Here is a 15,747-nt window from a genome sequence, read left to right on the forward strand (position 1 = left end):
TAAGTAAGTTTGGTGTCATTGCTGTGTTTTTACACTACATGTCCAAAACATCCAACAGTACCAGTGTTTCCAGTACTACGGGCCTCAGTATGCTTAAAACAAAGTGCTTGTCAAACTGCATAACAGCGCCTGAAACCGCCTCCAGGGTCCGATGCTGGAATCAGCGAGGACTGCAGCCGACATTCATCGTGTCCACTTTACACGGTGAGTGGCGAGGTGTGTGGAGACGCTCTCTTTTATTATTCTTCCCACAACTACTTCTGTCACCACTTTTTTTGTGTATAACTGAGTATCAGGAATGTCTTCAAGGAGAGGTTGTCCAAAAGTGTGCTAAAGACTACAAAGACACAAAAAAGAGTGAGTTCTTGTGAGAGAGAGAGCGAGGCGGTGGGATGCAGCCAGGAGTCTTACAAACTCGCTCATTTGAAACATACTGACCTCTTAAGACATTGTTTTTCTTCGAATTCTCTTATATTATGGGTCATTCAAACGCAGTAGCTCCAGCAGGTAAGTGTTGGTGATGTCACTACTGCCTTAGCCAATCCCAGCCTCATCGTATCTCAGTATAGGCCCTGCACCAGAGAGGATCCCGGAGGTAACGCCAAGTTCACCCCACGTGGGATGGAAAAGATGTTTACAAAGACAACCCAAGATGGCTGTACATGTGATTGCAGAATTGGCTGTTTGAGGATCAAAAAATACTATGCATTGGCAATAAAACACTATATCAGTTCAATTTGGGTTGATTACCTTCAACGACGGACCTCATGTTTGCTTTTTCAGGCACGTCCATTTTAAGTGCCACCACATCGTCGCTACGACTTGAATGCTGACGTGAACCTGTTTTTTAAAGTGAGAAATTACAGTAACTACCATGACATCTAGCTAACGTTGTCCGCTAGCTGTCCCCTTTTCATTTTCTATTTTTATATCTAAAGAATGTATTTGTTCATCTGTTTATTTTTTTTAAACATTTGGCAACCAGTGGTTGGTGCAAAGTAATGTGTTTGTGTTTGTGAAAGAGTGGCTTTTTGTTTAGCGGCACTATGGTAACTACTGTTGCTAATGCTGCCTCCCCTGCTCTTCCTCTACGCTCTCCAAACAAACCCCCAGAGGACTTTCCCAGGAAAGACCAACCAGACACAAAGCACATACAAAAAAGGTTTTCAGGAGCTGCCTACGAGCTGTTTTACATCAATCATAAAATTAAAATATGATATTTCCATTGTTGCTTGATAAAGAAGTGGAATCACACCACCAGCAGGAGTTTTATATGAAGATATGACTTTTAGCATGACTACAGAAGTGTAGCTCAGTGACAACAGCAGAGACGGTGGACGGACAGAGAGGTCAGTGTGGAGGGGCGGCCATAGAGAAGCTCATTACAATCCCTGAGGGGGGTTTTCGCTGCCTAGGCGACCACCCCCCCACACAACCACCACTACCACCTGTCAATGACAGCACCCCAGGGTCCTTGCAGCAGGGCTAATGAGAGCTAATACCTCCTCGTTTGTTCCCATTAAATGCTGCTCAACTGCCTCGCACCAGTTTTCTGATTATTGATTCTTATTTGATTGCCACGGAGATGTCTCACTCGCCAACATCAGGGAACCAAATCAAATACGACGGTGAAATAAGTTCAGCAAAAGAAGAGCTGGCACGTGAACATGCTGGTGTGATAAGCTATAAACAGGACAGCTGACAGATGTGCATTTTACCACACTGTGAGAAATGTCATTCTCCAAATAAGAGAAAATGACTACAAATGTGTAGATGATTCCAGATGGAAGTTTTTCACCCCACTAAGTGATGTTTTTACTATGACATTTAACGTACATTTAAGACACAAACATTAGTGTTAAAGGATAAGGCTGGAGATTTTTATTAATGTCAACAAATGCCATGAAAATACCAAACCAACTGTGTGCGAGTTTGTCTCTCGATACTTTCCGACTTTCCTACTAAAGATGTAAATCTTTCAAAATGAGTCACAAATATACAGTTTCATTTAAAAAAAGGCTCAGTCATTTCCTAAAACCACTACTCACTGTAGGTTTTAGCAAATAGGAGGAAATACTGCATTGGATTGGGACTATTTAGCAGCGGACTTATCCACATTCGGCGCTCTAGTGTGAGTTCATGGTAATGAAGGAACAACAGCGGAGCTCTGTGGCACAGAGGAATAAGATATGTCAGGCTTACAATACAGATACATTCATTGTTGGTTTTGGTCTTGGTAATGGGTTTCATTGAAATAAGAAAAATATAGTTTATCACCAGGCTCACCTGTAACTGCAAACATCTATCCTACTGTATCACAGCTATCGGGCTCTAAAGAGTCCAAACATATTTCTGTTATAACGAGAGAAAAAGATCGACCTCCAGAGCGAGAAGGGTGTTCCCCCCCCCATACCTATAAGCTTTTTTCAAAAATCTTAAATTGTTTTTTTTGTTCTGCTTTATTTGAAGCTGTTAGTGAAATCATCACACCTGAGCGGTGACTCTCTTACTCCATTTGCCAAAAGATGAACTCAGCTGTTTGCACACAGATTGTGTTTTTGGGCGCATGGCTCCAGGCCCCAGTTGCAGCTGTGCATCTATGCATATCAACAAATCATGGTTGCAAACAAATATTGACTACTGGCTACTGCAGTTTTCAAGATCCAGTTTCCAAAAGAGGCATTTCTTAGAGAGAGAATCATCTTTTGGACAGCTTCCTAAACACAATATTTCTGGGGAAGCCTCTGGACTAAAAATCAGGTTCACAAATCCCAAGTTTCCACTGAGCACACTCTGTTACCAATTCATTTTCCGCAGCCTGGCCATCTCTTCAAAACTCAAAACGAGTGTACAAAATAGTGTTGCAAATTTATGAATAAAAAAACCAAAACAAAAAGACAACACGGAAGCAGGTCTGCTGCAGAGCTGTGGTGTTTGTGAAGTGGGAGTGTTTTTTTTACTGAGAGAGTGAATGAAATGTGGCTGAAAAAACAGAGGGAAGGAAAGAAAAGAACGAGTGTCAGATATCCAAGTTTTCATGAGCCAGAACCAAACCCAGACAGGCAGACAGACAGACAGAAAGATAAACAGATAGATAGATAGAAAGACAGACAGACGGACAGATGGACAGACAGATAGATAGATAGACGGACAGATGGACACACAGATAGATAGATAGATTTTTAAAAATAGAGAGAGAGAGAACGACAAAAGTCTGTATTTCACAATGTGACCATGGAGGATGGCCAGAACATCTGGGTCCAACCTGCCCATCTGTGCTGCTCAACTGTGTGTGTGTGTGTGTGTGTGTGTGTGTGTGTGTGTGTGTGTATGTGTGTGTGTTATATCTGAGTGAGGCCTTTTCTCAGATCAACCACAGCATAACAACATTCCTGCTTCTCTCTCTCTCTCTCTCTCTCTCTCTCTCTCTCTCTCTCTCTCTCACACACACACACACACACACGCACACACATGCGGTCCATGGGGAGACGCCATCTTCCACTTGCAGTGCGGCAGAGCAGGGAGGGAGTTGCCTAGCAACGGTTCTCCTGGAGAAGGCCCGATTCGGCCATCTTGGATTTGGAGCATCAGATGTGAGAAGTGGGCTAATGATACCTGCCAGGGTGAGTGCATATGTTTGTGTCTGTGATGTGTCTGTGATGTCTGTGTGTGTCTGTGTGTGTGTGTGTGTCAGCCATACCAGTCTGTATTGGTAGCCTAATTACCTTCCTCCTTCTCCTCGCTCCCTCTCCTCCCTGCTCTCTGTTTTAATGGCACACAGCTGAGAGAGAATCGATAGCGGGCGACTGCAGATTGGAGTTTTTCCGCCTGCTGAGATTGTGTAGCCAAAAGGTCTGAGCTTTCAGCACCGGTAAAAAAAAAAAACCCCTCTGAAAACTCATTTAGGCAGGTTCACCACAAACCTGCAATGCCGTCTGTAGTAAATCATCATCATCTCTGATTTTTCTGATTTTCTCCACAGCTTTATGGTGAAGGACAGTTTCCATCCTTCGATGTTCTTCAAACAGCTTTCACCAACAAATACCCAGAATTTGATTGCTTAAAACTAAAACTGCCAGTTTTTTTCATTATGGGTTAATTTGTTGATTTAAAGGAGCTGTATGTTCACTGCCACTAAATGTCGCACTAGAACACTAGCATCTCAGAACAAAACAAAACGCCGCTATGGTGCACCAGACTCCATTGAGAAAAACAGTAATTTTACCTCACAGATCATTGTAAAAAATACTTTATTCAAAACAAAACCGTCTTTGTTAGTCTTTCCACTATTTCAACAATCACCAACTCTGGTTTGTTTGAAATAAACCCGAAATATCCTGGCGCTACACCTCAGCCGGCAGCCGCGAAACAGGCTGCAATGGCTGCTGGGGTCAAATGCACCCAATGTCAAAGTACGTCCACTAAAAGTGCTTGTTATTGAAACTGACTGACAACATTATGAAAGGATCCCTACAGAGATAGACCTTTTTTTGTTAAAACAGTAAGATCCTTTTTGTTTAACCAGAAACAGCTGTTTTAAAGCTCTCGCCCGCCACCAGACTCCATTGAAAAACACAATAATTTTACCTAGCAGCTCATCGTTAGACACACTTCATTCAAACTGGACAGAAACAAAATAAAACTCACCAAAACCGTCTTTTGTTGTTCTTTCCACTGTTCCAACAATCACCAACTCTGGTTTGGTCGAAATAAACCCTTAGTTCACCGCGTTCGATGAGAAAAGAACCAGCTCTCCTCAAAGCCAACAGTTTCACACGAGGGACTTAAATGCACTAACAAGCACGCCCGCCCGTACCGGCTGAATTATCCACTTATCGTTTCTGTTATACTTAAAACCAGTTAGAACAAGGATTACATTACATTTACAGGACACTCTAAATCGCAATTTACAATAAACAGGGACAGTCTAGAAAGAGCTTCAACTAACAGAAAATTGAAGAGCATCAGACACAGCAGACCGGAAAGAGTCTTTGACCACTATATCTTATTAACCTTTGATCACATAGTTTCTGATTTAAATCAGAATTTCCTTTAATTGTTTAATGTCTTTAGAGACTTTGGGCTTTTATTAAATGAAAACCAGGGCTATGTAGAAAAACATGATCATTTTTCTCAAAGCAAGGTATTGAAAATGGTATTGTTTTGGTCTCCATGCAGAAACTCAAGTATTGTATCGGCCCTATCTAAAGATGATGTTTGATGCATTCTGGGAGTTATTCTGTGATCAATTGTTTTCATTTTCGGTGACCAGATAAACCTGCCCCGTTTACTTCTGCACCAGTTAGTAATTTCCTACATTCCCTGTCTTGTTATGCTGCTTTGCATTCTGGTCTATTTCCGTCTCCTCCTTCTTTGATTCTGAGGGTCTCATCTAAAACTTGACATTTACAGTTGATGGATTCGATTTCCAAGACATGCTCTGCTTCAAACTCCTCTGGGGCTGGTGGAAATATGTACGGCTGGGTATCGAGCATCAGTACTTTTATGGTATCGACTAAAAAGTAATGTAGCACAAACACTGTCAAGGTGGCATCAAACGCTGGTCTGATCTTGCACTGACTCTTTGATCATCAGATAGCTCCTGACTTGAATCAAAATTGTGTCAATTTTAGACAATTTTATTCAGGCAAAGTTCTTGTTCAGCTGCTTTGTGGTGACAACGCCGAACTTTTGAGAACTTGTGTTTATATTTCTCAAAGCAAGGCGTAGGTACGCAGAAGGTAGCGTATTGGTACAGAAATTCAGGCATCGTATAAGCATCAGTATAAAAAAATTAAAAGATATGCAGCCCTGGAAATATGTGAACAGCACGTCATGAGGAAAACTACGTCACCAGACAACTGAGCGGATCCAGACATGTAAAGCACATGGGGCACAACTGTGAATTATCTGTATTATCGGTTAGTTTGACGGTTATTTTCTCAAGTAACTGATTCATTGTTTATTCTATAACCAACAGTCCAAAAGCCACAGATATTTTATTTACTATCAAGACGACTTTTGGCATCACAGATAATCACAAACAATAGTTCTGGTAACGTTTTAAAATGTTATTTTTTGTGTTATTTTGTATTATATACAGTAGAGAGGAGAGCTGAATGCCATGCACAAACTGCTGCCTCTATCTATCTATCTATCTATCTATCTATCTATCTATCTATCTATCTATCTATCCATCCATCCTCTACCTTCCTTTTCATCTCACACTGTCTGTTTCTGCTGAAGCCTCCTCTGCTGTCTTTTCCCTCAACATCCTGCTTTTATTTGATCTCTCCCTTTCTCTTTCTTATCACATCATCATAAACACGCAGTCCACCCACAAAGCCACCATGGTAACCAAATCTACCTCCAGCAGGCGTACACACACACACACACACACACACGCAGAGCGAGCGGACTGAAGCATGCGTCATGCGTTGGGACCTTGGGCTGTCACGCTCACATGCAGGGGCCCGTGTGGACTGTACACAGCAGGGCCGTGTCACGTCCACATCGGCAGTGGGTTAAGATGCCACCAGTGGAAATACGTTAGGACGTCCCGGGACTTTCGTCACTTAGAGCTGATTATCTTCACTATCAATTATTCTTTCATTTGCCTTTTCCAATTGACGCTGCGACTAACGATTATTTTCATTATTGATGCATCTGCCGATTATTTTCTGGATTAATCGTTTAGTCAATAAAATGTCAGAAAATGCCATCCCAGAGTCCGAGGTGACATCTTCAGATGTCTCATTTTGTCCAAAACCCAAAAGATATTTCATTTACAATGTAAAAACGGAGAAAAGCTGAAAATCTTCACGTTTATTAGGAGGCTAAAAACAGCAAATATTTGGCATTTTTACTTTAAAAATACTGACAAATACCTTTGTATTTACAAATCCCTTGCCCAAAAAAGTGTCAATTTATAATGGAGCAGCACGTAAAATGTATCAGTAACAATTTTGCTAAATATTTAATCATTAGCTGATAACAGAACATTTGCTGGTTAAAGCTGCTGTAATATGTTGCTTTTTGTTTCTTTTCTCTGGATCTTTTGAGTTTATTGTCATAAAATAAGCAGTTTGATGACTTGTGATGCGTATTTGTCATTATTTTTGACACATTATAGAGTAAACCGTTAATCAGTCAATCAATATTGAGAATAATCCCATGTTGCAGCCCTATGAGCCGCTCTTTGCTTTGTGAAGCTAAAACGAGCGAATGTTTGGTGTTTTCACTCAACAAATGACACTACTGGTTCGTCAATTATCAAAATTAGACTCTATTTTTAGTTGAACACCTAATCTATTCACTGTTTCAGCACACCGACATCTCTCCCACTCTTCACTTTGCTCTAATTAAAAAGGTTAAACTGTCAAATTCAAACAGACAAACGGAGAAAAACTTCAGGATTTTCTTGAATTAAACTTCTTGATTTTCACTTTGCTTGTTTTTGAGATGTCATCCAATTCAAGAACATCACCGTCAGGGCAGTAAGCGCTGTTTTCACCGCCCTATAGCACAACGTCGATTTGCTGCTTTTTTCAGTTTTTTATCATTATAAATGGAATATATTTTGGTTTTGGACGGTTGGTTGGATATAAGACATTTAAAGACGTCACTTTGGGCTCGAGGAAACTGTGATTTCCCACTATTTTCCCACATTTTACGGCCAAATTGGTTAATTGATTGATGAAAAAAAAAAAAATCAACAGATTGACTCATAATGAAAATCGTTGTTAGTTGCAGTCCTAATTCTGCTGAATCTGAGTCCCGAGGAGAAACAGGAAGGAGTGTTTTCGGTGTGTTTGCTACCTGTAACAACAAACGGGCAGCCTGGTAGAAGACGTTCTGTGATCACAAGATACAAAATCGGTAAAATCGGTAAAAACGGTCGGCGAAGCTGATGAGTCTGAGGTTCAGCAGGTCGAGATAAGATGACCAGGACGACCAGAAAACTCAATTTAAAAAAAAATTAACAACTTTACTTGGCCCACACATTTCTGGCACAGACATTTACCTGTTACATCTCTACTACAATGTATTAATCAGATTTTACTGTTTGTATTGATAAATAAAGATCTGACGCTGGAAGGGTTAGAGAAGCAAATCAGTGATGCTATGATTCCACTTTTTGCCAACTTAGTAAAGGCAACGTGTTATTTAGCACTCCTGTACGTTGAGTTAGGAAGAAAATCTATTTCTCACATATTATTTTGTGTTTTTGAACAATGAATTTACAGTCATCAATATTAGAAATCTAATTTACCAACTAATCATGTTCGGGGAAAGCTTTTGAGAGATGTTCCTTTAAAAACTACAACCACCAGTCGTCAACCAGTCACATGATTATACACCTCACCTTCGCTCTACATCTTCATTCAGGACAAAGCAGCATTAAACATGTCCAACACTAATGCTTTAATATTGTAACATATATATATATATATATATATATATATATATATATATATATATATATTTTTTTTTTTTTTTAACTGACCTCTATCTTGTAAAGTGTAAAAGTTTCAATCAGAAAGCCTTTGATCTAAGTTTTCTTATGTTAACAGTCACATTATTCAACACACCCACAGATCCGGCCTACAGTTTAGTTCTGCTCATTGTAGTCTGATGAAGCTCAACAGGCATCTGATGGAAACAGACGTCATCGCAAACAAATGACTGACAACCTGCTCTATTTTGATAACACACCAACGCACCCCTCACTGAGCTGTCACTGGTTTGTTTCCCATTTTAAACTGGAAACACATGGCTTTTGTTCTGTGACTTGTTCTGTCAAATTTACATTATTGACCAATTGGGCGGGTATCAAACCTCAGTACTTATCTGGTACGATAGAAAACTGTCACCTACCAAAAGATGGCATCAGATGTTTGATCATATTCATAGTTTTGTTTACTTTTTTTTTAATCAGATATAAATGAGAATTTTTACTGTTTTTGTTTTTAGTTCTTGTACAGTTGTTTGTTTTCAGACGAAATCTAACATCTGAGGCTTCTTTTGTTTAATGAAAAAACGGGTTTTGCAGAAAAGAAACTGCTTAAATACCTCAGATTAAAAGGTAACAGAAAAAGGGTAGCAGCTCTGCTGAGATATCAGTAGTATCAAAAGCATTCAAATGCCCTACTGACCAGAGCAAAACCAGCTCCATTGATTTGGGGTTTACACACCCTAGTTTAATGATTGGTTGTTTGTGTAAGTTACATCATCATCTAAACCCCTCCTCAAAACTCGCTGATTGGTCCAGCTTCCAGCTGCTGGACTCAACTAATTCTCAGTGGATGTTTTCCTGTAGGTCTGCAACTAATGATTCTTTTTACTATCGACTAATCTATCCATTATTTTTTCTATTTAATCGTCTCTAAAGTGTCAGAAGACGGTGAAAAATGCCCTTCGCGTGTTCATCTTCAGTCCAAAACCCAAAGATATTCAACTTACAATGATATAAAACACAGAAAAGCAGCTAATTCTCACATTTGAGAAGCTGGAACATATTTGATTGATAAATGACTAAAACAATAAAATGATAATCAAAATTGTTGTCGATTAGTTTTCTCGATCGACTGACTAATCAATCAATCGAGTAATCTTTGGAGCTTTATAAAGTAAAATCCTTGAAGTTGCCACCTGAAAACCGGCTTCAGAATAAGGACAGATGTTGAAGTTAAAACATCTACTTAAATAAATCCACTGTGTGTGTGTGTGTGTATATATATATATATATATATATATATATATATATAAGCTACATTCCACAGCAGCTTTCTAACCAGTTTGATTCATTCATTGACTTTAATCAACTTAACTACACAACATGGAATAATTAATTAGATTATTCATGAACCTGCCTAGTAAAGATGGAGATTTTGCAGTGTGAGGCATTGGAATACAGAAAAACAAGGCTACACTGACCTGAAATGCACCGCTTCAGGCCACAGATGCACGTTGTTGTTGTTGTACGTATGCACACAAACAGAAACTGGGGCTGCCAGAGTGTTAATGGCAAAATATAGAAACTGCAATATTGCATTTTCCTGCAACTCTGCAAGAATTCGGAAGTGAAACTCCACAATCACCTTTAGTGACTCTTAATAAATATTCAATATAGAAAAAAAAAAACACATGATGTGAAATATTTTGCAGAGGAGAGTTTCACACCTGAGCAGCACTTTGTTGAATAAATTTGCATTTGTGGACATTCCCTTATTTTAAATCAGGTTCTCTTTGTTTCTGCAGGTCAGACAGTTATAATATTTAATATACTCGACAGATTCCACTGCACCTCAAAGACACCTCACGCAAAACCCTGCATCAGCTTCTTTTTGGCAAAACAATGCACAAAAAAAATCTCCCGAGGACATTAAAACACACCGAAAGCATCTGCAGGGTACTACAGCTTCATCATGTAAGACTTTAACGGTTACTTTGTGGTCTGCTGGACATCTCAGCGCTGGAGTTTGTTTCCTTAGATGGCTCCTGAACCACGAGGGCAGTTTTGCAGTTAAAGAGGAAGTCCTGTAACCAAAAGCTCCCAGATTTCCTCCTGCTATTATCCAACGAGTCCATCGACAGCTCAGTTTGTCCCATCTGCAAGTCACTCTGCATACAAGCGCCAGCTAAATGCTCCAAAACGCTCCAGAACAGTGCCTTAACGCCCAGAGGTCATAGTAATACGGCAGAGATGATGTGATTTAGGCGACACTAAGTGAGGGAGCGGGAGAGAGGCTTATCTGCCAGAGCTGATTGCAGCGTTTATCTAATAAACAGGTGGAGCGCCGGTTTGTCTTCTCAAAGACGAAGAATAAAAAAAAGTTTCATCCCGCAGCGGTGCCCATCAAATCCGACAGGAAATTGTTGCCCGAGGTTCATCACTCTGCATTTCAATAACAGCGACAGCTCAGTGTCCTCAAACCCGCCGCTTATTTGAAAGCAGAGGTCTTTGTGGATTGAAAACTTTGTTAATCCTTGAAAATACTTGTTTTACTTCCCTGCCAGTAGTCGTTTTGTAGAAGGAGGTCTCTTTTTTTGTTGAATTGTGGGATGCTTCCTCTTACGAATCGACTGTACTAGTGCTGAAATGACTAGTCAATTAAACGATCTGTTGATCAGTTAATCATTTGAGTCATTTATCAAGCAAAAACACCAAACATTCTCTGGTTTCAGCTTCTCAAACCTGCAAACTTTTTGCTTTTCTCGAACAGTTTATTGATCTTAATCTTCACTGCATGTTTTCAAGATGTTATTTGATTAAAGAATGGGCAATAAAGTGATGATTTATTGAGCCAAACTGCCAACCTTCTGTTTCTAGCTTTTCAAATGTGCTGATTTTCTGTTTCAAAACTGTTTCTGAGCTTCAGGATTTTCTTGGAATAAATGCCAAGGTGCTTGAAACATCTTGATCTGTATTTTGCATGTTTACATGATGTTATTTAACTCAAGGAAATCATCAGTGGGGCAATAAAGTGAACATTTATTGAGCGCAATTGCTAAATCTACTTTCTCAAATGAGAGGATTTTCTGCTTTCTCCGTTTTATACGATCATAAATCGATCGAATAAGAACTGTAACTGACAATTATTTCCATTACCGATGAATCTGCAAATTATTTTATCGATTAATCGATTAGTCGTTTGGTCCATAAAATGTCAGAAAATAGTGAGAAATGTCAACTGCAATTTCACAAAGCCTGCTTGTTTTGTCTCAATAGCAATCCAAAATGTCACTTTACTATCGTAATAAACAAGGAAAGCAGGCAAATATTCACATTTGAGAAGCTGGAATAGGTGAATATTTTGCCATTTTTTGCTAAAAAAAATGACATCAGTGATTAATTGATTGAACTTTTACTATTTTGAGACTAAACGATGAGTCAACTATTAAAAAAAAAGAAGATCTATACAAATATAAAACAAGTAAAACTGAAAAACAGTAAGTAGATTTGAGTGTTTTTCTGTCCCACCCAATTTTAGACCTCTTCGAAAAGATGCCATCTACATTTACGCAGCCTCACCTACTGCACACTATGCTCTTATTTTGTAATGACCACACACACACACACACACCCACACACACACTCTCCCTAAGTGATCATCACACGAACCCAAAGCAGACACATTCTCGCCCTCTGTTTTCGATGAGCACCAGTGACAGAAGCACACACTGACACGTTCATCACACTATCGGGAGGCCTGTCAGGCTTCACCCCCGCTGTGATCCACCAATACCTCTGCCAGTCTCTCACACACACACACACACCTGAATGTTTGGAGTGTTTCACGCTGTCTGACGTTCGGGCGTGACGTTTCCACTTCCTCCCGCCGTTTTCATCATTAATAACATCTGCCAGCAGCAGGTTCTGCTCTGATAAACACTCTCGGCTGGATTAGGAGCTCCAATAGGCCTGCAGCTGCCACGGTTTTACCTCGGCGTGTGTGTGTGTGTGTGTGTGTGTGTGTGTCACTGCAGTGAAAATAAAGGCTTTCATGATCGATGAGGCTGATCAGAAGGGAGAGGGAAAGTTTGATGTATCAAGGTTTGACTGCTTTCGTGGATTTCAAAGGCTAGTGCTGATGTTTTTAGATTAAAGCTGCAGATTCCTGATAGTCTGTGCGTATAAATGTGACACATTTCACGCTAAATTATTCTGCATTTGCCCCAGAATTTACACCCTGAAACAGCATCTATTCTACGCCATCCTGGAGACCCTGAGACAGTGTTTTCAGCTGCACATCGCTGCAGGTGAGGCAGGTTTCACTGCAGACCTGACAAAAGTGACAGACGAGTAAAACCGAATCTTAATCTTCTTCACCTTCAACCGCACATCTGATTTTTTTGCTGCAAAGCAAAGCAACATAATTAACCCGTGTTTGCTTCGACCAGTCACAACAAATCTGTACGTCTCTCATACACACCTGCACACTCGCACACAGTTACCCACAAGCAATGGACATTTCGGGCAACAGGGGTGGCTCACATCCAGAATGTATCTAGGCTTCCTCCCTCACAATGTAGGCCTTACCGAGCCTGCATGAATAAAATATGCCACCCCCATTATATAAGGCAGAAATGCTCTGTTCCTATAATACTGAAATAACAGCATTGCTGTGACTGAGATTCAATGGCCCATACAAAGAGAGAGTGAGAGTGTTTGTGTATGGAAAAAGAAGAGGTGAAAAATATTCCCAAGCATCCTCCTCATCCTCAGCTGCTCTGCAGGCCCCAAAACACAGAGGCAGGAGGCTGAGATCACGGGCATCCAAAGCCAAGTGCCCCTCTGTGCTGCTCTGTCACGCAGCGTTGCATCGCAATGCTATTATTAAGCACGACCACACACACACACACACTCACACACTCACACACACACACTCACACACACATACACATACACAGGTAGGCTCGGTTGATTGTGTCAACATCTCAAGGTCAAGGTTGCTTTTCGGATCCAAAACGGGCGGGTGTGTGTGTGTGTGTGTGTGTGGTTTTTTTTTTTAAACGGCACCGCCGCGAAGACAAAGAGCGGCGGCCGAATCCCGCAGTGTGTTCCCGCTCTGCCCTCATCCTCTCCCGGCTACAGAGAGCTGGCCAGGCCGGTCCCTGGCTGACAAACATCTGGATGGGAGGAGCGGGAGGGGACGAGAGGAGGAGGAGGAGGAGGAGGAGGAGGAGGGGGCCGCAGGAATGAACGGTTAGATTCCGTTAGTAGGAAGGCTCCTGGTGTGGATGGTGATGAGGATGGTGGTGATGAGATAACGGGATAACCAGGGAAAGGAGGAAAAGGAGGGGGGAAGGAGGATTTTATCGCCCCAATTTAATTAATTTCTTACCCTCTGACAGCTCCAGCTCCAGCTCCGCCAGCCGGGCTCGGATCTCCAACGGTATCGGCGACGCCTCTCGGTCCGCCATTCGGCTTGTACCGTAGAAAACACCTCCCCGGTTCAACTGCTGCCGCCTCCGCCGCCGCCGCCGCTGCTGCTGTTGCTACTCCTGCCTCCTCCTTCGCCCGGAAAGGGAGAGCTTCTACTCGGCGGCCCCTCCGGCGGAGGCGCGTAAAGACTACGAGGCGTCGAGGGAGAACAAAGAGGATAAATCTGGGTCTCGTCTTAACGGAGGCCCGCCATGGCGCCCGGCTCCTCGAATCGGTAAAGACCCCGGTTGCTCGGTCGGCTCTCTACGCTGTCGTTGCGGTGGTTGTGGCGGTGCTAGTGATGATGATGATGATGATGAGGCTCGCGCAGTCCCACAGTCAGCGCCGTTTGCAGCTACTTGCCGCTGTTGTCACGTGACTTTACGGAGGAAGGAGGAGGCGGTGCCGGTCATCACCGGCAGGGGGCGCGGCGAGCAACCACACCTACAGACCAGAGTGACGGTGTAGTTTCCCTGCATTTACACCACTGTCTTTATATATTTAACTAGAATTTTTTTATTTTAGTTTTTTTAGTAAACCTTTAAGATTCAATAAATACATGATATTGAAATAAATGAAAAAAAAAATACAAAATTAAAATTGGCTTGTGGAACTTCTATATCAATTTTGCTTTTCATTAATTTTTTCATTCGCTTGATTTAATTTTATTTAAATCATATATATTATGGATTAATGTTCTGTGAATAGGGAGTTTAAAATACACGTTTCCTTGTGTGAAGTCTTACCACAAGGTTACTTACTGGAAATCTTTTCAAGCTTTCAGCCACAACTTGTGGCCTTCATCATGAGATGGAATTTGATTCCCTGTTTTTCAGTCATGACTTCCTTAAATTTCTTTTCACCATTTATGTTTTTTTCAGAGCACGACCAATACCATATCATTTAGCTTTGGCACAACCGAATGGTGCAAACATTAAGGCCTGCAGACAAAAAAATAAATCTTTTCAAATCATTTCAGAAATGGGAATCTCATTTTTATTCTGCTAATAAAAATAGTCACAAATGTTGCTTCCTGTATGGTTTACCTGATTTGATTTTGCCCAACTTGCTGCTGGATGTAGCCAGAAGAAAAACCAGACAGAAAGCAGTTTGTGACCCATTTTCATTTGCAGAAGAGGTAGGCCTCTCCGACGATGCAATGAGCTTCCTACATGTTGAAAACAGTAGATTTGTGTTTTTGAAGCCAAACACTGTCTACACAGTTGTATTTAATTAAGCAATGTTTGCCCGAATGTCTTCTTTAGTCTGCATGTGGAAACTAACCCTCAACAGAATAATTCGATTAATATTAAAAAGGTCAAGCTGCCTTTAATTAAGTCCAGTTTGGCTGAACAAGCCTAATGTGGCAGCGACACATAAGTGAGCATCAATTTGTCCTTCTAATACAGATATTTCATTAGAATTATTCATCACATTCATTAGGCCTTCCAGGAATCCAATCATCCTCATTGTAAACAAGCGATGGGGCCACATAATGGAGTAATGACTGTTATGTGACTCCGCTGCCATCTGCTGGTTATAAGAAAGACTCACAACTGAGTGAAGTCATCGGTTGCATGTTTGTTTTCATGTGAGAGGGCATCGGTGCTGTGACTCTGGGTATGATGGAAGTCCATAATCACAGCAGAGAATGTCTTGGAAGATATTTAGGCTTTCGCGTAAATATAAATGAAATGAAATAAAACCTTTTATACAAACGCTAATTGGAAATAAATCAGCAGTGGTCTAGAGAAGAAAAGCTTTGATTATCAGACTGATTAGCTTTGCATCAACATATATAAACACATAACAAACAAATA

The 15,747-nt window shown here is 40.9% G+C and overlaps 1 protein-coding gene across 3 annotated transcripts in view; it reads right to left on the reverse strand.

Moving 5' to 3' along the window:
- Positions 1-14,550, reverse strand: part of LOC122866781 (disco-interacting protein 2 homolog C-like) — a 60,236-nt gene extending 45,686 nt beyond the window's left edge. For 2 of the 3 annotated variants that reach the window (XM_044176885.1, XM_044176883.1), the window contains exon 1: positions 13,848-14,549. In XM_044176885.1, coding sequence (XP_044032820.1) covers positions 13,848-13,926 — 79 coding nt within the window. In that variant the 5' untranslated portion in view covers positions 13,927-14,549. Of the gene's footprint in view, positions 1-13,847 lie in introns of all 3 variants that reach the window. The other variant, XM_044176884.1, reaches the window with a different exon arrangement.
- Between the last annotated feature and the right edge of the window lie 1,197 nt (positions 14,551-15,747).

Source organism: Siniperca chuatsi, linkage group LG19 (genome assembly GCF_020085105.1).
Source record: "Siniperca chuatsi isolate FFG_IHB_CAS linkage group LG19, ASM2008510v1, whole genome shotgun sequence".
Classification (NCBI taxonomy): domain Eukaryota; kingdom Metazoa; phylum Chordata; class Actinopteri; order Centrarchiformes; family Sinipercidae; genus Siniperca; species Siniperca chuatsi.